Consider the following 24,947-nt stretch of genomic DNA (forward strand, 5'->3'; position numbering starts at 1 on the left):
AGCAAACAAACTGGGAACTGATCACCAGTATTGCTTTAGACAGATGGCTGCTTGTCAGAATTCCGATCACTAGGAGTGCCGAACCGACAATAACCAAAGGGTGGTGATACGTACTGTAGCATGAATTCAATCAGGATACTGCAACCCACAAGTTTAAATCTGACTTGAGGAACTATTGAATTTGCTTAATAGCTTTTTAATTTCCCAATAAAATCAGTAAGACATTGATGTTTTTTCCTGGCTTACTGCACTGTACTTGCCTGCATTTAGCTTTTGATTGGACTTGGATGGATGTGCAGAAAGACTGCTGAGTTGCAGGGGTAGAACGTCATTAATTAACTGTAGTGAGATGATTACACACAGCACTTAAGATAAGCTGCATGCATTATTCTTCTCTTCTTTGCACTGCTGGAAACACAGGCAGGCGGTACACAATATACATCCCTTAAAAATAAAACTGATGAGAGGCTTAAAAAATGCATTCCAGTAATCCACAAAATGGCATTTACAGCAACTGTTCACAATGCACCCAACCTTCTTCATGACGTTGAACCAGCTGGACATGCAACTTGACCTGCAACTCATCTTGTGCAGTGCCTTCTAGTAGAGAATAAGCCTTCTCTATTGCCTGTGATGCAATAGCACTTACAGAACATTGGTTAAGCTATTGCATTATGAAATATGTAATTTGAGCTACTAATAATACGATTATGCGCACTTGCCTCAAGATTGTACACCATATTTGCCACTTCTTTTATAAATCACATCTCTTTGGCTTCTGTCAAAATGCAAACTGCGCAGACTGTGCACTGGGACTAAATCTTAATAAGGTTGCATAACCCCTGAAATCAAAGAACAAACTGTTCATTTCTTTTTCTCCCTCAGCATTTTCAGATGCTCCTTAAGCACCCTGATCAGCCCAGCGTGTCACAGCGGGCAGTGGAGTGGAATGCAGAGAGGGCCGTCGGAATCCCACTTGAGATTCCACTGTGGCAGTGCTGGCATTAAAGGCATTTGAAAAGGAATATATTTGCCTCCGAGGACTGAATGAATTGTTTTTATTAATTAAAGCGAATACAATGAAAATTTATGAGCCTTAACCAATGTATTCAGTGGCTTGGCTCACTCTTACAGAACGAATCAGCATTCTTTTTCTATCCAGTTTTATAATCTTTTGCAGCTTCACCCTCACAAATCTCATTTCACCCCTAAGGAAAGTAATCTTTGAAGAGCCCCAAGTATAAGAGGCAGTGCCAGCACCCAATGAACGGCATTGTGATTGTTCAGTAGGTGGTTAGACAATGAGGGCAGCTGTAATGTGTTAAGTGACCAGCAGGTGGCTCAAGCTAGAACACGTGTCTACAAGTTTTTTTTTTTAAACCACTGCCCTGAAATGAACAGATCTGATTTTTCACTGATCTCATTTTGCTGTATTTATTAACATGGCCAAGATTAATATATAGATCAAAAGGGATGGTATTTAGATCCTCCGTCGTTTAGATCAGCTGTTTTCAACCCCGGTCATCGGGACCCTCTGTGTCTTCTGGTTTTCATTCCAACTGAGCTCTCAATGACTTCACGAAACCCTTCACCGAACAAATCATTAGCTTAATTAAGCCTTTTTAATTGCTTTCAGCTCTTAAACAGTTGGAGATTTCAACTGAACTATAACTTGTTATAAATAACTTGAAATCTGCAACTTCACAAATGAGAACAATTAAAACAGCCTTTTTAAGCTACTTATTAGTTCAATGAAGGATTTTGTTAAGTGATTGAGAGCTCAGTTGGAATGAATAGTAGAAGACACAGGGGGTCCTCGATGACCGGGGTTGAAAACCACCACTTTAGATCACTGAAATTGATTTCCTGAATGCCTTGCTGCACAGATGCAAGACAGAATGTGAACAAAACATGTTTCTATAATTTTTTTTAAGAGTTCAAAATCCGTTCAACAAGTTCTTTAGACACATTTTTGCCTGCAGTCACTCCCTCTTAGAATATCGTACTGTACATGACTCCACTTGAGCACATTTCATGAATGAATGTGTGTCAGCGTGAATGAGCTTGACAGCCATTCACACCGCAGTTATCTCACTAGTAAAGTAAAATCAATTCATTATTTAGAATCATGTAAAGGTTCTCTCATTATAATTCCATCTACTCTATTTCCAGCTCCTCTTTTATTTTATACAATGTAAAATGATCTTTATTAGGAAGCAACACAATGTAAAGACCGAGTTCAATTAGGGCTTCTGAACAAACATCTTTTCATTGTGAAAACGCTGTACTCTACTATGGAGAGAAATGTGGGGACTCGCAACCTGAGAACAAAACTCAGTTTCGGCTCCATTTGCTGTACAAACCCAGTCCTGCAAGGTCTACCTAATAACATCAAGGGACTGCTTCATCTCTGCATCCCAAAGCCATGACAGATCTGTTGCTATGAGCCTGTAGTCCAAAAATCAGTTAAAACTCTCATCTTCTCTGTCTTTTACAAATGGAAAAATGCTTCTTGTTACTTTGTAGGGAGCTTCCAGCACAGACCCAGACGAGCTTGACTGCGTTTCTTGCTTTTTCTTTCTGCCAGATCAGTCTCCCTTAGACAGCGGCACGATGGTTTATTTGAATTGTGCAAAAAAAAAAAAAAAAAAAGGAAGAAAATAAAAAGCAAGGATGGAACCCGGTGTTCATTTTTCAGCTCCTGCTCGTCTTAAAAGCTGCAGGGTGAACATTGCATACAATTTAATGAGTGCTTATTAATTAAATATTAAAAAAACAAACAAATAAATAAATAATAAAATGATGAGCATGAAAGAGGATAGTCGGGAACGATGTAGGTGATCACAAAAGCGAAATGATTGACTACATTAGGTGTAATTCCCATTCTCCATGCTGAGTGGAGCTTTAAAACACTGGCAGTGATCGCTCAGGGCTTCAGACTCGTTCAAGTGGAACACAGTCCTCTTTGACAGTAGAATGTGGTGAATGTCATGCTTTTTTCCATTAAGACCCTTAGTCTTACCCTTAGTTCTTCTCTACAGGGTTACATCATGTATATCAGTGGTGTTTTCCTCCCATTTGTTTTATGGGAGTGGGGCTGTGATTATTCAATGTATCATTTAAATTTACTTTTAACATCTGCCGTGCATTAGAATTATTACCAGAAGCACAGGGCCCGAATGTACTGTATATCACCTAACAGCCTGTGCTTTACAATATATTTTATTGAAGATCTTGTATTTCAGATAATAATCTATGCAATGCATTGCCCAGTATAGCCAAGGGCATGTATATTAACAATCTAAACAGTGTTGGAGCTAAAGCCGTCATAGAACATATAAACTAGTTCAGACACATGCTTGTTCACGTCAGATTGTTATTGTACGCCGCCTGGCAACTTTATTAGGATCTGCAGCTAAGAATGTGCTGAGCCACATGCTATCTGGGTACAGAAAGCACAGGATAGCAATGCTCTTGACTCAGCTCTGGAGGTTCAGCTTCTTCACTCGGATGAATTAGGTGTTCTCAGCTTGACCATCATAAACACACAACAGTTTTGCTTTATTACAGTTTTTTTTCTACACTTCACTTGAATACGTTACCCTTTTGCCACGGTACAGTGCGTGTCTCTCTCTCTCTCTCTCTCTCTCTCTCTCTCTCTCTCTCTCTCTCTCTCTCTCTCTCTCTCTCTCTCTCTCTATATATATATATATATATATATATATATATATATATATATATATATATACACACATTGCAGTACAGTGTTTCACACCTGCTAACAGTGGTTATTTGTTTTCAAGATTTCATTACGCGGTCAGTGTGACGTTCACACAGGGCTACTATCAAAATTAAAGGCTTAAAGTCATCCCTCAGCATGAATCATTCCAGTTTATTAAATTAACTGATGCAGTTATGGATATCTCTGTCTCTGAAACCGGTAGGACACTTTCCATATTGGTCAGTAAAAGGGATCATAATCAACGTTGTTTTCTGTATTACATCTAGGTGAGTTACAGAAATCCGTGGCACAAACACGGCATTCACAAACCCCTAAACTAATCATCGCTTGGTCTTTTTTTAAGTAATTCAGGTTGTAAATACGTTGTTGACAGTAACACAAAAAGCAATGGCAGGTTGTACGCCAGGCATATCTACAGCATTGATAAACCACACATCTGCAGTTAAGTGTCTGTGTGCTTAGTCATTTGAAAAGAGCAAGCGAACAGAGGCAGTAGCTTTTAAATCCAAAGATAGCCTACATTTTCTCTAAGGCCGTTGCTGCACAGCGCTTCTGTTTTGGCCATCTGTGTGTCCCAGTCCCAGCCCATAAAAAATGAAGCAGCAAAATGTGCTTTCCACAAACACTTAAATAGTCAAAATTGAAAAACGGGGTCAAGTCTCCGAGGCATGAAAATGGAAACTGTTTCTATTAAAGATATTGCTTTTGTACTGAAAGCAGCTGTGAAAGCAGAAAGCAAGGTAGAGGTGAATCAAGTGCTGGGTTACTATGGGTTATGTGGAGTGGCAATCACCTGGGTGTGTTCTAGGGTAAAGTTATATTTTATTAAAGTGCGGACCACGCCGTATACATTGGTTTCAAACTATTCAAACTTTAATCAGGCACATCTCCGATAGTGAATCCCTGGAACTTAAAAAGCTAATTACATGTTTGTGGATTTACTGAAACAAAAACTTAAGAAAACATAACATTACATTTAAGTTACAAAAACATAGTTAAGACTTCTGAACCTGCTAGTGAGCAAACTTACTGTGCCAAGCTTTGAAAAGCAGCCCCGTGGTCTTGCTTCTTAACTTCCTGCTGCAGTGTTCACAATGCCATGCCTGAAACCTGATTATAATTAACTAGGCTCACTATTATTACATTGACACTAACTGTTTTGGTGCCGCAGAACTGTACTCTACACCAGAGAACTTTGGCACGCCCTCCAGGTCTCAATCTTATTAAGTTTCACCGAATGAACCTCCCATCTAGTCCTAAAGAACTTCTGCAATTCATTCCACCAGATAAACAAGTGAAGCACAGCTCTGGCCCTTCAGATCCATTCCAGTCTGAGGTTTGTTCCAGTCAGGTCTTAAATTAGCTAATTGACCCCCAACATGTTCCCATTAACAACTTCAGGGCCTGCTGGGAAAGAACACAGCTGTGATAAACCTAGAGAGGAACAGCGCACTAGTGCTCTACAGCTGGAGAAGGTAGTGATGACCCTCAGTCTAATTCAAAGCTGCTTACTCTTTCATGTGCACAGAGAAACCAGGAGCTGGATTTAATGCTCGCCCAGCTGTTCCTGCAGCAAAGGGGGTTTGGTCCTAGAGCTAGAAGAGGACAACAAAGCAAGGGCCTCCAGGCTGAGTGATGAAACCCCGGCCTTGCCATCAGAAGCTAAGTGTTAGTTTTCAGGGCGTGTGAATCTGAAGTTGTGGAAAACATAACAAGGCATTCTTTTCATCTGCCACTTTTTGTGCTCTGTTCCTATTTTTATTTTTTAATGCCTTTCAATTTTGCTTCTGCTTGAAATATTGAAAAACGGAAGTGGCTTCTCCGGGCACATAGTGCACTTTAGCCAAGACCATTTGGATTTTCCACACGGTTCCACCCCCCGTGGGTCGCTCAGAAGGGTATTAAAGATGAATGAAAACGACTGGTTTTGTTTGCTTTTGGTTACAAGGGTCACTACCTTTCCTAATGAGCTGACCTCAAGCTCCATTACACTCTGCCATTACTTTACAGAGCCGCATGTGCTTGGGTGCTCCAACATGCAGCTTTAATGGGGTCTCCTCAAGACTGTTTTCTCTGTTCGGTTTGAATACAGCAGGAGCCTTTTAGGTGACCCATATGCAACAGCTACAAGACATTTTGATGTACAGCGTGTATTTTTCCCTTTGTATTTAAAATGCTGTTTGCTTATTGGTGTATCGGTTATCAGAAGCCACCTAACATCACCAATTCCCCAAAGAAGCAACCACTATCCAGACCTTGAGTTATAATATGACTGCTGTCTGGCCAGTTTCATTAATAACCTCATTAAAGAACACAATCAAGAACGCAGAATATACAGAAGTAGGCAAAGTTTTATTTACAAGTGCACAACCATTTAAAATGTCAGTCATATTTTGTACAGTTCCAAAATGTCATAATAAAACAATTAAAAAAAAAAAAAAATCCATTTGAAATTAACAAATGTCTCCAATGATTAAACTTCAATGTAATCCAAACCCTTGGCGGCAGTCCTTAAACTGCAGAAGTTGCATACAGCAGGTTTACAAGCCTTTGACAATGCAGCCTCTTGATTTGTTTGTGACAAAGAGAAGTTATACCAGAAACAGTAGACTCGCTAGCAAACTTGGTGCCATATGGCTTGAGGCTCGATGCTGCCATCTGGTGAGAACCGAGGGAGGTTTATTTGACACCTTTTAATACAATGGGGAACCAATTGTGTTATAATTGATTAAAAAAAAACACAATAAAAATCCCAATTGTGTAGTAATAATAAACAACAGACACTGCCATTTGCCCCTCAATAACGTCTTCACTGCTGGGCTAGCCAGACTCGGGCAATGCTCCTCTAAATCAGGGAGCGAGTATAAATCAGGGAGCTCGTCGTCCCGTGATTGCAGGGTCTCTGCACAGGGTTTGAGGATCTAAATTCACGCTCTGCCAGGGGTCTCCGGCTGCTGACGCATCCTCGCGGCTCACTGCACAGCTGGTGTCAGAGCCTGCTCTCAGCGATCTGGAGCTGAAATATCTACAGGCTGGAACACAGAGCCATTCAGAAAGGTGATGTTTAAGATGGGCTTGATGGGTGTTCAGAAAGTGATTGAGTAATGGTGATGTGATTGATCCCAGGAAACACACATTACCTTGCTTCCAAATGTAAAGTCAGCCATACATGTTTCCCAGGGTGTACAATGTGATTATTTTTCTTGTACTGGTCCTATTTATTAACATATGTAATGTATTTTTAAAAAAAATTACAATTCTATATGAATTCAAGTAAGAAAAGTGACTTATTCTCAGATTTTCCATTTATTTACGCATTTTTTTCCCCCTCTCATGTCACGTCATGCCCTGCTTTCTGTCATGTCCCTAATTAAAGGACCCAGAGCAGTTTGAGTGCTGCTGTCATTTTGTCTGAATGATTACCGTCAATCTATCAAATCTCCTCCCTTCATGCTTAGTGAGCCAAGGATAGGGATGGCTTTGTTGATTCCACAACAAGGTCACCTCAAGGTCATGCTTGGTTATGGTCAAAAATGCTGAGAGGCGCAAAGAACCAGAAGGCATTACTCCAAATCATCACTAGACATTTAATTTAGGGGCTTGTACGCAGTCTAACATAGTTTCTTAGTAGATTTATTCTTTTTTTTACTGTTAGTGTTTTTTTTATCCATTCAAAATGTGTTGTTAACAGTTTGGAGAGTTTTCATTTCGTAAACAGGCGTTATCACATCAGTGTTGTGTACTGTGCTCAAGTCTACAGCAAGATTTTTATCATTTCTTATAGTGTTGGTGGAAAGTACAAACAACAGCAACAACAACAATAAATGATATGTGGGAAAATTCCTCAAGTCAATGTGAGCACAGTTTCTCTCATAATCTGCTTTGCTAAAGAGTCAAATGAAAATTGCAAAATAAAGTTGTTTTTTCTAGTTTCACATCATGGGCCTTGGAGTCATACAGCTCGAAGCAACACTGTGCAGATTTTCTTGGGGGATACTATAAGTAACACCCTGATTTCCAGTATTGAATATGACAGTATACCTGTCCTGTTGCTGTCTACAGTGGATAAAAGCCCCCTCTATTCCGTTTTATTCATCTAGAAGACAGCTTATCGTGGTTGCTCAAGGAAAGACAAGGCCACTCTTCCAGGAATAAACTGCAACTGTACCTTCTACCACAAAGTCAAAGCACTGCAAGAACAGCACTGGACAATACCTGCGTTTTCCAAACTTCCTTGAGCCTCCACAACACTCCTGAGTACTAGAGTGGTCTGGGTTCACAGTGAGGTGTTTGTGGCTCATATGAAGCTTCAAAACCTTCAGGACACACACAGACAGGTTAGACAGTAATGCTTACAGCACGTGGCACAGCTGATAAACCAGCTGCCTCTGTTCTGTGGACCAAGGGAACTGTGAGCTCCACTTACAAAGTCAGACTTACCTGGGCTTCATCCCTGTCCCAAACAGGGGTACTGCTCGGCAAGCAGAAAAATACGAGGGTCTGATTAGAACTGAGCCTCATAACGAAACACTGCTGCTGTGGTAAACAGGAAGGCCTGCCCAGAGCTGGGCTGATTAGGAGGTCCTGATTGGCTAGGGGGTGTGACCAGGGAGCCTACACCTGCTCAACTGATTGGCTAGGGGGCGTGCCCAGGGAGCCCCCACCTGCTGAACTGATTGGCTGAGGGGCGTGCCCAGGGAGCCCACACTTGCTGAACTGATTGACTTAGGAGCGTGCCCAGTCATCACTACACTGCACTTGAAATTAAGAAGTAGGTCATTTTTTAATAGAAGAAATTGGTTAAAAAGTGTGTCTTAAAGTCAAAGGAATACGGTAAACAGTTTCAAACTACTTCCACGCCCCTAGATTAAATGGCCGAGCTGTTAATGGTTTGATAAGTTTACTGTGTGTGTTTTTAACTGTCAGGAAAAAAAAAAAACAACTTAATGAAAGTGAAACAGCTGGCACAGTGCTTCAAAAAGCCGTGGATTGGTTTTGTTTATTAATTTTTTTTTTTTTTTCCAAAGAGAAAGCCTATACCATCCGATAGGAAAAGGAACACCGAAAGGAAATCTAAATGGCTTAACATGTGTCACAAACAATAAATGGTGCTGAAATATTCCTTATTTTTGTCAAACTGGCTGTAGAAATCCCTCCAAAAATGAAAATGAAGACATTTCCAGATTTTTTTTTTTGTAAAGTTTTTTTTCTTTGTTGTAAAGTGTCAGTGTGAAAATATATACTGTTATGCAGCCTCTTCTTTACTTGTGTGTGTGTGTGATTGTTCTTTCTTCCATTCATTCATTCTTTTGTTATTAAAAGTTGTTATCAAACTTCAGTTTGAAAGTCTCCCTCGGATGTATCTACAGTTTCTGAGCTGGGTGTCTCCCAGTCTTTGCAGTGCAGTTCCAGCTTGTCTTTCTGCTTTGTCTGCATGGTGTTTAGAGTCATTACTCTGAAGCTGTTCCAGGATTGCTGGTCTTCTGGAGTTGACTTATCCTGTTAAAAAAATATATAAAGCAATAAATAAATAAAAAGCGAAGACGTCTTGGTTTAAACTTTAATTTAGAAATCTGTTTTCTAAACAGAATTTTTATTTATACCAGCAGAAGTTATAGATTATGATTATATATATATATATATATATATATATTTTTTTATTTTTATATATATATAGGATATATATATATAACACCACTTTTTTTTTTTTTTCCTAGACTAAATCGTTACCCAAAAACACTACTGTTACTGCACACTTTTTATATGGCTTTAAAAATTATATTACAATACTTTGCAAGTTCTCTCAGTAACATTGTCTCATACTGCAAGTGCTGTATAATATAATACCCTGCGTCCTCTTCAGTGATCTATCCAAATGCATTTTCTGCTGTTTCCCTTCACTAAACCGCAGTTATGCTGTTATTAACGTCTAATATCAATAACGGGATAATACTGATCATATTTCAGAGTCATACGGAGTTAATAAAAAACAAAAGATAAAAAACATGCAGTAACAAGTGCTGCCGCCAGGGGGCAGCAAAGGGTGGCTAAGATTACAGCAACAAAGTTTGTTGTTGTTTGCAACTGAATCGGCAAGGATCTGAAAGTCATGAAAGGATAATGTCATGGCTGTAGAGGTGGCTCTGAATTATAGACGTTTCTTTCGGTTTGTAGGTAGGTGGAAGGTTTATTCTGTGAGCAGATCACCCCGGCTTAATAATACAAAAGCACAGCGCCTCAGTTAACATACTATGACTCAGCATATTTATATACATTGGAGTATGATATACACGGTGAAATGCTTTGAGTGGAACTTGCATTGATGCTGCTCCAGTTAGCTTTCAGCTGTTGCTAACTAACACATCACAGCTATCTGCAGAACTGAATCATCGTCTGCCTTGCTTTAATATACTGTAGCTATGCGTTCTGTAAACAAGCTCATTCGCCCCCCAGACTAAACAGAAGCAACAGTTAGTGAAATGTCACATGGCCTGCTGGGTGAGCAGGCGAACCAGCCCTGCGAAGACTCAGTGTGAGCCGCAGGGCCGCGGAGCGTTCTCACTGGGGTCTCCTGGTCACCACACTGCTGTCACGTCTCAAAGCGTTTTCTACTCACACTCGAAGAGTTCTTTTCACCTCCTGCTGACGAAATGCTCCACCGCTTTTCTCTCTGTTTCATGAAGAAGAGGAGCTGGCGTCAGTGACACACCACATGCACCAATACCCGGGGCAGGACCCAGAGACAGCAACAGACAAACCACAAGAGTAACCCCAGTCATTCATTCCCAGAATTATTAAATGGCAACCGGTGAGCACGAATATGAAGCGATCACAGTAACGTCGCTCATCGTAACTGAGACATGCGGGCCCATGTGGCAGGGTTTTTTCAATCAAACCTGATTTTTGAGTGCAACCGGACAATGATTCAAGACGCCACTTCAGGTACACATTTCCTTCCGTTAAAGAGCGAGTCCCTTCAGATGTCATTGGGTTCACTTGTTTGCCCCCCCCCCCCCCCCCGTCTTTATATGGTGTTTCCAATCACTGTCAGTTGTTCTGCTTCTAATGCGGCAGTATTGATTTTTTTTTTTCAAATCAGCTTTTCTCTGTATCAGTCTTTACCTGGCTGTGAGCTTGTCTGGAGGATCCTAACTGCCGAGACTGACAAGACCATGTTTTGTCACATGAATTGAATGGAATGAGGCAGTGTGGTCAATCCTGGCAAGTTTTCCAGACAAGCTGACAGACCGCTATAGGTAGGCATATAGAAAATCTATAATATGAACACTGAACCAATAGAAAAAGAGAAGAACCCACTGAACATCAAAGACATACATGTCTACAAATGACATTTGAAGCCATCGATCTCCTTGCTTCGAAGTTATCTTGATTGTTTGAAAGTGTGTGCACTTGAAATAGGTTACAATCTCCCATTGACAACTGTGATGACATATTACATTTGGTCATCATGTATTTCAGGAAGGAACAGAATGTGTTACTGCGGTGCTTTGTCGTGGTGCAATTATACAGGCATTACTGGTTCTAGCAGACTTCTGTACAGTTGCTACAGGGAAGTGGTTTAGCAAAGGATCATGCTTAGAGGCAAGGAGCTTTAAGTTCACCTTACTAATCAAATAATAACTTCAGAAGCCATTCCTTCCTTAAGTCCCACATTCTGGGCTTTGAAACAAACACACTTGCTTTTTAATAGCCTCCTTTTTGGATGCAATATGAGGGCATCATTTTATTTATTTATTTTTTGAAAGGTGCGATTAACCCCAGGAAGGACGTTTTGCAAAAAACCAAAGGAATTACGATCTTAGAAAAAGTTATCCTTATGTTGCTTACTTTTTTTTTTTAAAAGCCAATGCCTGTTTGCAGGATGTCTGTTGCTTAGAAACCCTAGAATGTAGGAGGAGGAATGGTTTCATTAGCTACATGAACTTTAAAATAATAAATGCAGCTCCAAGTCATTTTCACGCTCCTTGCCTGTCCTGCAACATCCACAGCCACTAGGGACTACAGCCTAAGACTTAAGCACACTACATGCCAACTGGCATTTTAGAAGCACTACCAGGATTTGCATATTTAATAATAATAATTTTGAAAAAAAAACATGCAAACTTTTCCTGTATGTTTTTTTTTTCCCCCTTAAATGCCTACTAATTCTACAGGGCTGGTTAGAAAAATAAAGGATTGTTTTTTTTTCTTTCTTGCTTTTTTTGTGTTTTTTATTAACATGAATATAATATTTATGTTTTATTAATCATATACTATTTCTCTTTATTTATTTATTAATTTTTTTACCTTGTTCAGGATTGCTCCCTTTGGGTCGGCTGACTGCCTGGCTATCAAACTATGACAGAAAACATGCATTTTTCAAGGCAGGCATTTAAAAGCACACAGCAGTTACTCATAAAACATTCACACACAAACAAGCAGCAACAAATACAAGGGTGTATCCGAAAGATCCGGAGCTCCTACTATTGGAACTGCCAGACCCTTCAATCAGGCTGACGCAGCCCCCTATTCAGAAAGGCTGAATTCCCCATCCTCCCCCTGTTTGATAACCAGCCCCAGAGAAAGAGATCCTCCTTTAAAGAACAAGCATTGAATCGCGGCTGCCTCTTTCTATGCAGCTCAAGATGCCGGTCCGTTTTGTAACAGTTACTAAATGAATCAGAGCCAGGTCTTGGGTCCATGCTGAAGCTGCTCTGATCGGGTTAACTGTTTAACGGTTTACCTGGATCTTTTACAGCAATGGAGTCATTAGAGACTTGCTACAGCTCCCGAAATGCATCGATAATGATCAGTGATCTCCATTGAGTAAACCTGCACTGTCAATGCAATGGGTCTAAACACAGCAGACATTTAAACCAGTACGGATCAGTATATTCTGATGATTCCTGCTATTTCACATTCAGTGTTGGAGATGCTCATGTTCATGCAGCCCTGCTTTGAAAATGGTAAGACTGTGGTTGGTAAAAGCATGTTTCAAAGCATTTTTATTCAGCATACAGCACTGCTTTAAAAGAGATCTGGTATTTGTGTAAGGTAATTTCTAAGCCTAGCAGCTATTAAGTGTTCCACGGGGATGCAGTGCTAATCTGTAGTGTGGTCCAGTCTTACAAAGAAGACAAGCTTTCAGCTAGCTGCACTCAACATGTACAAACATGGGTGATTCATTCCACCGTAAAAGGATAGCAATTTCAGCACCTTGGTTACACGTCTAAAAACCCGAAAGGCTTGTATCTTGTTTTCTGTAGTATGCTTACTTTGACTTTCATGATGCACGAAGGTCATTGCTGTTTTTTTATTTATTTTTTATTCAGTGCTTCTCTGCTCCTTTGTGGAGTAAGCTGCATAGCAAATACTCATTAAATGGGTGTGCTCTTGGAAACTAAATGGGATTGTTAGCTTGGGTGCTATTTTTTCATCTTGCTTTCCATAGCATGAAACAGAGGTGTTTTCTCTCTGTTGTAGTGAGGGGTTGTGGGGTCCAATGACCCAACGGTACCGTGTTACAATGGGAACCAAAGCAAGCCGTTACAAATGCTAGAATGGCTACAGAGTTGATGGATTCTTGAAAATATATATGTATATTTTTTTTACTGGAATGCAACCAAGCAACCAATGGTTTATTTAATTGCTCTATACCACTGCTGTGGTTACAATTTGATTTAAATTCAGGACTAATGACTCAACCAGACTGGAGGGCAATACGAATGTGGAGACGTGATTATTTGCATTCAATAAACACATCATCAATGACAAGCTAATTCAATCTAGAAATATACAGCTCTCTGTTTTTTCAATGCTTCCCTCCAGCTAAAACAAATGCCTCAATACGGGTTCCATTCATCAACCTGTAAGTCTTGCTTTATTTAAAGTCTGTATTCATACAATGTTTCTCAGTTTACAGGGAGTTTATTGGTGTTCCTTCTTCAAAAAGCTTCAACTGAAGTGAGTTTGTTTTTCAAAGATAAGAGATGTATTCCTGAAACTGGTATTTTTTTTTTTTTTAACAACAGAAAGGGTCAGTCAAGTGAATATAAAATTGTATTTTCTATTTTCAAACTGACTTTGAATTAAAGCTCTCTGTACAGGACCCTAACCTTAGAGAACATTTATGACAGTCTTCAATAAAAGAACGAGTTCAGGTTTTGAGAACAAGGCTTCTCAATACTTGTTGCAAGGCGACCAGCAGAACCCCATGAGGTCCATAGTGGCTCACAGAACAACCCGGTTTCAGCCTACCTTGAAAGTCGCTGTGGACGGTTCTCTGCACCGATCGATCGTGTGAAATTTCTGGTTGAGTTCGTGGTAGAGCTCGGAGTGCCGTTTCCGAGTGTGCATCACCTTCTGAGGAGAGAACATTTCGACAGCAGGCTGTAAGCAGGGATGTCAATCTAGCATGTGCGCGTGTCGTAGACTGGGAGGTTGTTGTGTTGAGCTGTAAATCCCTGGATTCAATCAGCCATCACAGAGCTACAGAGACGTGTTACTTTGACAGTTTTAATTTCCATAGCTTCTAAAATGAGTATTGTTATCAGTTCTTACGTAAATGAAAAGGCAGCAATCTTTAGCAATCATAGGCTTTCAGCTAATGTGAACGCCTCTGCATTTTGAAACAGAGCTAGATTGGAAGTGCATATATTATCCACACTACCTAAATTACAGCTCTCCTCATTAAGGCGGTGCTTTGTACCGCAGAACCGGTTATATAAAAGGCATGGCCCCCATTTGCCACATAATGCCATTCCACTAGCACTTTCATTCCCATTGTTGGGAGGAAAACAAACAGCCTGGTCTTGTGACAAGGGCTCTGGACTGTAGAGCTATAATGGGAGAGCACTTTTAATGTGCAATGATCAGCACATGCTGAAACCTCAGGATTTCCATTCACTTCAATCGCAATCAAGTTTTAAACATGTGCTGATCGTACACATGCAGGTAGAGTGATGATGTGTATGCATCTTCAAAGAGTAATTAAATTTAATTAAATTAAAGTCCTATTGCAAAGTGTTTTAGTTTTTTTTTTTTTTAGCTTTACTAGGTAGATATGTTGGATTCAATAATAATAAAATAAAATAGAATCAGATCTTCACGGGGCTCTGGAAAACTTATCTATCACCCAACAACAAAAACTTTCTATCACACTTCATGAATCACTTTCAGTTTTATCTTACCTCAAAATCCAAGTCAGAATACCGTACTCTTTTTCTCTGGAGGAAAAGAAGAGATTATCAAAAACAGTAATTCCCATGGATATTAAAACAAAAAAAAACAAACAAAAAAACCTCTCCAATACACCCTATAAACCATATCAGGCCTTGACTCCATGCTCCAATACCATCCAATTATACTGATAGTGTGATGCTGGCAACTCAATAGTTATCACACTTACCTTCAACGATCAAACACCTCAGGCTGTAATCTTGCTGAGAGATTGGATAGAAACACATTGATTCCACCAACACCCTGCTCCCTCTCCGTGATGCGAGAAGGTATCTAGCTTTGTGATTCATGTTGGAGACGTGAGAGCAAGGAGGGCATTACTTTGGAGTTCTGTTCAGACTTGCAGCCTTCCAATTAAAGCGAGGATAAAGTGGAAAACTTATTACCGTCATGTTATTTCCGTGGCCGCTTGGGTTTTTTGTACATGTTTGGCTGCAGACTACTTCTGCAAATCACACGGATCTGCCACCTGACTTGTGCTGCTGTAAGTAAGCCTTGATGTGAAGAACCAGACATGGATAACAGTTCTAGGACAACTGCCTTGAGTTATAGGGGGGTCACAGTCAAACAGCTCATTAGATACTCATCATACGTACAGTACCTCATAACTTCTGCACTCCACTGATCAAACTAGGAGATAATGGATCTAAAATCACGTAAAAGTGCAGCTGCCTTTCAAGGTAATTTGAGGTCCATTCCCCATGCACATACATTTGTTCTGTGACCACACTAAAGTGCTGAATCACTGACGGTAGAAACCAGTAACAACTTTGCCCGCAGCTGATCCACGGTATAAATTGACCTCAGTTCTGTAATATAAAACACTTCAATTCTTTATCCTGCCCTTGACAACACCACAGCGCCTCACAGCCTTTATTACCCCTTTCGATTTGGGAAACGTCCGAAAGCAGAGATTTCTTTAGCCTGTTTCTGTTGTTGTTCTAATCGAGCAGCAGTGAAGTAAACCACCCTTTAAAAACAAGCAATGCTCTTTCCAGCCTCACCTTGGCGAGTGATGTGTAGCCGGAGGAGGACCTACCTTGCAGGCCAGCAGCTCATACTGCGGTGTACAGGCTGAGCCCAACCCCAGATTCTTACAATGCTCCTCTTCCCCTCCCTGCCTTAAAGAATTACTTCCAAGCGGTTATCACATGCTGTCATTTAGTTTCCTGAATCCCTGCTTGAAATTCCTCATGCACACACGTTTGTTCTTTAACCACACTAACTGCTGTGTTTTGATGGGTTGTCTTATTTTTACCCCAGTTTTCAAACCTAAGAAAGTAAGGTGTCTTCCATCATCATATTCTGAGACTATTGCACATGGAAGAAGTCAATGGTGTGAGCCAGATCTGACGTCTTTCCCATCATAACTGAAACTAAAACTAATTATTTGCATAAGAAACAGTAATGTTGGAACAGCAAACCAAAGTTCTACACAGCATAACGAAAGAGTGACATGAAATAACTCGCTGCTTAGGAAGCGATTCTTTAAGCCTCTTACTACTTACTTCCAAGGAGCCCCCGGTCAGGCTGGAGCCTCCCTTGCCCCGGGGCATGGTCCTGCTCTTGTCCCCAAGCTCTGAGGCCAGGATCTGCCGTACTGAGGGGTGCTGTTTGAACTGCAGCCCGTGGGGGTGCTTGAGAGTGCCATAGGACTGGTTCAGGTTCATGCTGATGTGGTCCACCGAGACGAAATTGGGGTACATGTCCGTCTCGGCCGGCCGTTGGCCCAGGGCCAGCTGGGTGGGGTGCTCCATCTTGATGTTGAGCGGTTTGCCCTCATTCTTGGAGAAGGGCTTGAGGCTGACTGTCCGCCTGGGCAGGACCATGTAGTCCCCTTCCGAGCTGGCCTCCTGAGGCCTGGCCCAATTGAGCTCCAATGAACGCAGATGGTTGTCAGTACATGAGTACATGGGCCCACGCGGGTCCAGGTTCACATCTTTCTTGAGGGTCTGTTCGTTGAGCTCGTTCAAGCCAGTCACCTGCGGGACCTGGACCAGGATGTTAGGAGGGGGGATGTTACCCGGCAGGCTGGAGAAGTGGAGGCCTTCCGTGTTGGTGTGGAGTTTGGGGTCTTCGTCATCGTCCAACGAGATTCGGGACAGCGTGCCCGTGATTGTCGAAGGGTTGCACGTGTTCACTTCTTTAAAAATGACTAGAAAGAATAAAAGCCATCGTCAAAGAAAGAAAAAGAAAGAACTTGGCTGAGTGGATGTTGTGTTGACTTTTTTTTTTTCCCTTAAGCTGTGAAGCTCAGATATGGCTTAAAAACCCTGGTCTAGTATAACAATGAAATCTCATGTTAGTAAAATGGGATTTACACTAGGTAATAAATACGCTTGGGAAATGAATAATGCTTTTGTTGATTAACTCTCATCTTTTGGTCCATTACAAACCAAGATCTTGTTCCAGCCAGATCCTTAACTACTTGAGTGAACAACTACAGTTCAACCAACCAAAACCTGGGGTCAACAAAGCTCTGGATTACTCAATTGAATAATCAGGAACATACAGTCTTTGGATCAAGATTCAATACCTGTAACTATGCATGCTGTCCACAACAAGGGCCATTCCAGCCCAGACATTTGTTACAACCATACCCTTATTAATTGAACCAACTACATATCTATTCAGGATTCAATCCACTAGCTAGTCAATTGATAACCTCTACAACCTGATGTGGAATGGCCTTGAGGACCGGAGTTGCGAACCCCTAAACTATGTTGAGAATGCCAAGTATTCAAATGGTTTTCGTAATAGATTTGTGGCTTTGTCATCTTACCTGTTTGACAAGCCAGGTCCACATCCTTTTCAAAATCTGTCTATAAAAAGGCAGCAGAGAGAGTTAAAAACAAAACAAAAGAGAACAGAACAATAAAAGACTCACGCCAGTGGCCTGCACTCACAGACAGCGCTCCTTTAAAACCCAAGGCAAGCTACAGTGTGACAGTCCAATGCTAGAGAATCATATTAATACGCAAGGCTTGAATAGAAACGTATTCTATTATCCTCTGGCATTATGCACAAATCATTTTAGAGGGTTGCTCAAGTGTGACATCTTTCTTCTTTAAATTTAACGCAAGCTTGGTTTCTGTTCTGCTCTTATTAAACCTGTTTCTCTTTTCCATCCCATCATGTCATAACACCTCAGACACTAAACCACCAAGTGAGATACAATGCCTTGAGTGTGTGTGGGGTGACAATTAGGAAGCCAGTTAGAAATAAGCTGGAGCGGAATCAATGGATTAATATGGAACACTGCCTCCAAGTGGGCTCTGTGTCTTGTAGGAAGCATAGATCTATATACACAGGGGGCCTATCAGGGGGGTTGTGAAGTGAAAACACCCTACAGTAATCCTTAAATACCCCATAGAATAACAAACATAGCAGTGACTTAATAAATAATAATACTATTAATAATAATCCATGGTTAGACAGATTATATATATATATATATATATATATATATATATATATATATATATATATATATATATATATATATATATATATATAGATAGATAGATAGATAGATAGATAGATAGATAGATAGATAGATAGATAGATAGATAGATAGATAGATAGATAGATAGATAGAAATTAACTCATACATTTTAGAAAAACAGTAATAACCCAAGGATAACAATACACGTTACAGTCGTGAATCCAAAACGCACCACAGCGCCACAGCTGAAGCCTGTTTCTTTTGAGTATACCTATTTATTTTTCTACAAATGGCAGTCCGTGGTTAGAGAACCCCTTTCCCAAAGCTGCAGCTCCCCCTGTGTGTGGGAGCCTCTCCCCAGGAGCTGTAGGTCTGGCCCTGCTTGTGAGGGTGCGTGGTAGGGAGGGGACTCACCATGATCTGGGCCTGGCCGTTCTTGCAGGAATCGGGAGAGTTCTCGCTCTCCTCACTCTTACAGACCCCCATGCGGCTCTTCACAGCATCCTGCACCTACCAAGTTTGCAACAATTTTTTTAGCCAAGCATTTACCAAGTTTGCAACAACTTTTTTTTTTTGTAAAGCGAAAAATCAAACTGCTAATGTTACAGAACTTGCAAGAAACTAAGACCATGGAAGAAGCTTTACAACAAACGTTCTTCCAGTTATTGGAATAAGGCAGTATAAAGAGCGCGCGTTTACCTCTCTGCGCAGGGCACAGTGCACAAGGATAATGACAAAGCCCTGCACCGAATCAAAGACAGCGAATAGAACCTGGAACAGGGTGGAACGCCGGTCTGTCATGGCGAGCACGGCTGACATCCAGGTGAGAGCCAGCAGGGGGAGCACTACACAAGAGCTCCAGAGAGACGCCCTGGGGAGAGGGGAGTGGGCAAAGAGGTACATCAGACACATTTACACACAGGCAACAAGAGGCTACTGCACTAGTGAGCCAACTGGGATTTTTACTTTAAAAAGTAAAGACAATCTTGTAATTGCACAAGAGGTTGAGTAAATGACACACAAGAAAGTTAAATACATGAAGACTGACAGGGACGGACACTGCGATCAGTGAGGGGGAGGGGTGGTTTTACAGAGCTGGAAAACACTGCTATTAGACTGGAGTCTTTAAGCATGTCTAAAAAGTTCAAATGAAGATACCAGGACTTGAAGCTCTGGATAATAAACCTTTACGGACACTAGTTCTTTAACTTAATTCTTACCTTCAAATCATTAACAGACACAGCATTTCTAGTCAGTTTCTATTTCTAGAATATCGAAATCGATAAGCTGCACTTTTTACCAGTTTGCCATATTGAAAAACATATAGTAGTGGCCAATACTACAGAATACTTTATGAAATACAATAGTATACTATAGTAAACTAGCTGTACTTTGTTTTTTGTTTTTTTAAGTGGTGAATTTAAAAACATGTACACTGAGATTTAATTGTAAATCCAATGTGTGATGTAACTGTAGGCACTGATTCCAATCAATTTCACTTTATCATTTTTTTTTAAATCATTAAAAAAGTGTTTTTATTTCAAACGGACACAGTGAGACGACCGAGTTTAAGACTGTTCTACAGCAATCTGAAATACCAACTACTTCCAGCTCTGTAAAGACAGCTCGTGCTCTTCGGGTTACACTCTTTCTATTTGTTGCGATTTTTTTTTTTTCCGGAATAAGCATGCAATTTTGGATAATGTGAATGGGATCCTGATCACTGGACTGTTCCCTTAACATGTGGCTTTCCTACAAACGGCTGCGGATGTAGTGCTAATGGTTTCATTGTATTCTTATATTGTTTTGCACTAGAATATTTAATATTGAGGTGTTCTATATATAGATATATATATATATATATAGATATATATATATATATATATATATATATATATATATATATATATATATAGATATTCTTGCTAATTGGTTATAAGTATATGCCTGCTTCACTGTGCTTTCGCATGGGGTGTAATAACTATTAACCTATCAAGCAAGTAACCACAAAAGGGTCGCCCAGGCTAGACAATCCATTCCACTCAAGGGACAGTGCACATGCACAGTGGTCTAAACTGCAACCTTTGCTCATGATACTAATGCAGCTGGGACTAAACAGTGGCTTCATCACTCTGGTGCATCCCGCGATTTCCTCTCGCAGTGGTGAGGGAGGGTGGAGCGCAGGATGCAGGATTTCACTTGACTTTGCTAAATTAAGCACAGCCATTATCAAGCTAAACATAGCGTCTTGAAGGAAAGCCTGCATTAAAAACCGCAGAGAGGTTCTCCACGGGGGTTCACACTAAGCTTCATCACCATTAAAACAATTACTTTGAAGACAGTTATCCGTGGATGTATTTTGTTTCAACGTGCAAAAGAACCAAAGGAACACCAAGTGGTTCTTTTCTCTTTAAAGAAAAACCTTGCTTTTCTTTCCACAGTGCTGGCCAGCTGAAAGCAATCTGCGAGGCACCATGAGTCCCAATTAATTAAGGGACTGTTAAACATTCTTCATTGAGATTCAGATTTTCTCATTTGTTTAACGCAGCAATACACGTGTGATGCAATAATCTCTAAAATAATAATATTAATAATAATAATAATAATAATAATAATAATATATAATATATATATATATATATATATATATATATATATATATATATATATATATATATATATATATTTTTTTTTTATTTGTTAATAATATATGAGCCATGGCAAACTAGAAAACAAAAAATACGTTATGAGGTCAGTTGATCTCTAGAGTAAAAGAGTTGTGCTAGTCCTATTAAAGCTTTTTATTCTAAATCAATATTAGCACATTTTCCCATAAAGGGATCCTAAAGCTATATGGATGCACCAACAGTACATACATAACAAAAATTATATTAAGATGCATCTGTTATAAATAGCCACCACTGTTTATTCTTTTGGTGGACAGTTAATTCAGTTTTTCTTTAAGTACAATGTGTGAATCCTGCTCACAACACTTTTAACAGTGATTTGCCAGGAATGCCTGTTTGAAGCACTGTTTTTTTGTTTGTTGCTGAAACACACTCTCTTAGGTTAAACGGGTCTTTAACAAATGAAAACAAACTTTTAAAAGCGTTTCACAAACTGCAAATCTGATTTATTTCACCAAAATTGTCTTTAAAATGATCTGTTAAATTTAGAGTGACCGATTATTATTTTTATTTATTTTCCCCCAATTTGGAAAGTCCAATGATGTTTTGGTTTTTTTTCTCCCCACAGCAGCGGGTCCCCACACAGATGTTCCGAGGGCGTGTGAGCGTCCTCCGATCTCCCTAAAGCCAGAATCGCTTTTACACCGAGCAATCCAGAGCAGAGGCAGACAGGGCTACCGATCCCGGAGAACACAGACCAGCCCGGCCTCTTATCCACTTTGAATGCGCTCGGTGTCTGACCAGTAAGGTTCGCTGTTGCGCGATGAGGAGAAGCAGTCCCTGCCGCTTTCCCACCCCACTACCCGGAAGCGTCAGAGCCAATGTGACGCCCCCTTCAGGGTTCCCAGCAATGTTAATTTCCCCGCTGCTTTAACCAGGTTGAACAAACAGATCAAGAGTAAGTGGCGTGGGCGATGCGCAATCAGCTTTAGGCTCTTTGCAGAAAGAGAACGCAGAGTTGGCTCTTTGAAGAGGTGCTCATTCTTACGGTACTGGCACTGGTATTGAGTACATGGGATGGGACTAACATGGCGTTGCTGGCGGTGGTGGAGGAGAGAGCTGTACTCGAGATAACCCCACACTTGGAGCATTTGAGACGCAGTCGGCTACAGGGTTCGATCGCCTGACTTGAAAACGGAACAAAATAAAAAAGCCCAAAATAAATACAATTGAAAAAAAAAATTATACAAAAGAAAAAAGAAAGAAAAACATGAGGCAAAAAAAAGAAGGAAAGAAGAAGAGAGAAAATAAAAAAAAAGAAATAAAGAGAAACCCAGGCAGGCAAGAAAACAGAAAGCAGCAAGAAAGAGAGCAGGAGTACAGTCAAGAAAATGTAACGAGTGCTATGGCTACAGATTCTGCTAGAATGCTTTGTTCTCATCAGCATGCATTTACAGTAGGCGTGGCACGGGAGCTGCAAGGATTAAGATCTTAATGCAAGTTCTTGGGTGAGGGATAGTCATAGGCTGCACTGCAATGCGAAGTGGCAGGGTATTAAAACTCAGGATCAGGGGCAGTCCAGTATGGTATCATTCAGGGATAAGAGAGGTCACAGTAAACTTCAGACACCTCGCTGTCTAACAATCAAGCACACCCTAATTGAGAAACATTTCTGTCGCAACTTTTACCACAACAGCTCCCCCCCCCCCCCCCAACAAGCTTTAGACTTCATTTTGAAATATTAATATTAACATTTACAAAAGGGTTATAATTACTTGCATAAGATAACTTCTCAAAGCTATTTACTATTCACACCAGAAAATGCACAAACCAGGAATTAACAACTCAGACATTTAATTAAATGGGCTTGTGAATAACCTGAAGCTAGTTTTTTTTTTTTCTAATTAATTTTAGAATTGCAATTGGCTTTTCTCTTCCTAAAGAAAATGTGCTAGTGAGAATTTGGAGCAAACGACTTTGAGAATCTAGCCTAATCTTTATTTGATTTGGGTCACGGGAGACGGAACTTATTGTTGGCTATCAGGGTCTTTGAGCCCACAGTTCCAAACCAAATACCAGAGATCTGTATTATTAATGAAATCCAGTTCCCCTGCACCATATACTGTGCCAACGAATAGCAGTCAGTTGTTTTGATGTTGATATTACTGTTTTTTTTTTATACCACCCTTAGGCGTTCTGAAACTGTCAGGCAGAAGCATCACCAATCCGCTGTTGTGAGAACCGCAGTTATCCAAAATTACAGCGCACTCAGTTCAGGGAATTACAGGTTGCATTGACATTTAATGGCTTACTGGGCTGTCTATCACCGGATCCCCTGGGTAAAGGCTTTGCTTTAATTGAAAACTTCCAGCAAATAAGACTGAACTTTGGAAAAATAATCAGGCATCTGATTCGAATGCTTTGAGGCTCGATGGAGAACCTAAATGGTTTGGAAGCGCAGACGGCCCTAGTAATTCAACAGATGTTTAACATCAGAAAGCCTGGAACCTGTTCAAGTCCTATTCAGAGAAAATCACAGAGAGACAACATTTTTAAAGAGCATGTTGTCAAACGTGTGCGTCATATATATATATATATATATATATATATATATATATATATATATCTATTATATATATATAAATAAAGTCACGTACTCTAACAATATATCAATCCTTACCAAATAAAGTCAAATGCAGCAGTGGCAATACAATGCCAATGCAATGCCTTGTACAACGGTAGCACAAAGGTAAGGTTTTATACTCTCGTGCAATATTTGCTAATGGCAGAGCGCATCAAGTTTAATACACTGGTGTTCTAAACAACAATGCGCCAAATAACACTGATCATTTCCACTTAACCCTGAGGCACACACTTTCCGAGCTCTTGAGAGCTAATGTTTGCGTATCGCAGTTAACGCAACACACAGAGTCAGCTCTTCATTATGATTTACAATCCCGCTGTCAGCCACGCCCGCCTTGATTATTATAATCAGCTGATTGCTCCATTTCAGACAGCTCTAGCTAATTTTATATCATAAAATTGCTGGATTTGTACAGCAAAATGTGAGATTAACCATTGCAGCTCCCGAACACACTGGTTACATTAGTCGTATTCAAAAACGAAACTTATAAGGTATTAACACATGGATTCTGCACAGGAGGGGTTTGAAATATCCAGGATCTGAAATCGTCATTTTCATTTTAGCAAACAAATCTTAGTAACCCTCATCAGATAGAAGAGAATCTTGTCCTGTCCACTTCAGAAAAAAGCGAGACTGCAGCTGTTTTAAAAAGGTTGAGGTTGAAAAAGCATTGAATCAAAAATTTAAAAAAAAACGCAGTAAAATGATATGGATGTATCTATAGATATGCAAAACTGACCAAAAGCACATGACCGTTACCAAGAATTATCAAAATAAAAAATAATAATCTCTTTTGTTAATTCAAGCTGTCATTAGGCAACTATTAATAACATCCACATTTCTTACCGCAAGTGCCAATTTCGAATTCCTTTCCTTAATTAAAAAGGGCCGTTTCAAAAGCTGCGGATGAATTACTGGTAATTGTTTTCTTTTGTACAAAAAAACAAACAAACCCACATGTTTGAGAGGGACACTGGATATTGGAAGCCCTCATTCACAATCTCGATTAGCTACAGTGCATCTACACAGTGCTGTTCAGACTATGAACCTGCTTTAATTCATGTTCTGGACCTACCCAGCACGCTGCTTTTTGGACTTATCTGAAATTCCATCCCTAGACATCAGCTTATTGAACACCACGATCCCAATCAGCATGTTAACCTAACAAAGGAACAAAGAGAACACAGTTTTTGAAAAATGCAATAGCCTAGTTTATCAGAGCATCAGAGTTTTTCTGAATAGCTCGTAGTG

The 24,947-nt window shown here is 40.2% G+C and overlaps 1 protein-coding gene across 6 annotated transcripts in view; it reads right to left on the minus strand.

Moving 5' to 3' along the window:
* Nucleotides 1–8,977: 8,977 nt before the first annotated feature.
* Nucleotides 8,978–24,947, minus strand: part of adgrb2 (adhesion G protein-coupled receptor B2) — a 118,289-nt gene continuing 102,319 nt past the window's right edge. For 3 of the 6 annotated variants that reach the window (XM_041233842.1, XM_041233846.1, XM_041233847.1), the window contains 10 exons: nt 24,772–24,857; nt 22,141–22,239; nt 19,125–19,296; nt 18,840–18,935; nt 17,763–17,802; nt 16,489–17,135; nt 14,932–14,967; nt 14,000–14,104; nt 10,359–10,412; nt 8,978–9,241 (listed from right to left, as the gene is read on the minus strand). In XM_041233842.1, the coding sequence (XP_041089776.1) occupies nt 9,071–9,241; nt 10,359–10,412; nt 14,000–14,104; nt 14,932–14,967; nt 16,489–17,135; nt 17,763–17,802; nt 18,840–18,935; nt 19,125–19,296; nt 22,141–22,239; nt 24,772–24,857 (1,506 nt within the window). In that variant the 3' untranslated portion in view covers nt 8,978–9,070. Of the gene's footprint in view, nt 9,242–10,358; nt 10,413–12,049; nt 12,099–13,999; nt 14,105–14,931; nt 14,968–16,488; nt 17,136–17,762; nt 17,803–18,839; nt 18,936–19,124; nt 19,297–22,140; nt 22,240–24,771; nt 24,858–24,947 lie in introns of all 6 variants that reach the window. The other 3 variants (XM_041233845.1, XM_041233844.1, XM_041233843.1) reach the window with 3 other exon arrangements.

This window comes from Polyodon spathula, chromosome 32 (genome assembly GCF_017654505.1).
Source record: "Polyodon spathula isolate WHYD16114869_AA chromosome 32, ASM1765450v1, whole genome shotgun sequence".
In the NCBI taxonomy this organism is placed as follows: Eukaryota; Metazoa; Chordata; class Actinopteri; order Acipenseriformes; family Polyodontidae; genus Polyodon; species Polyodon spathula.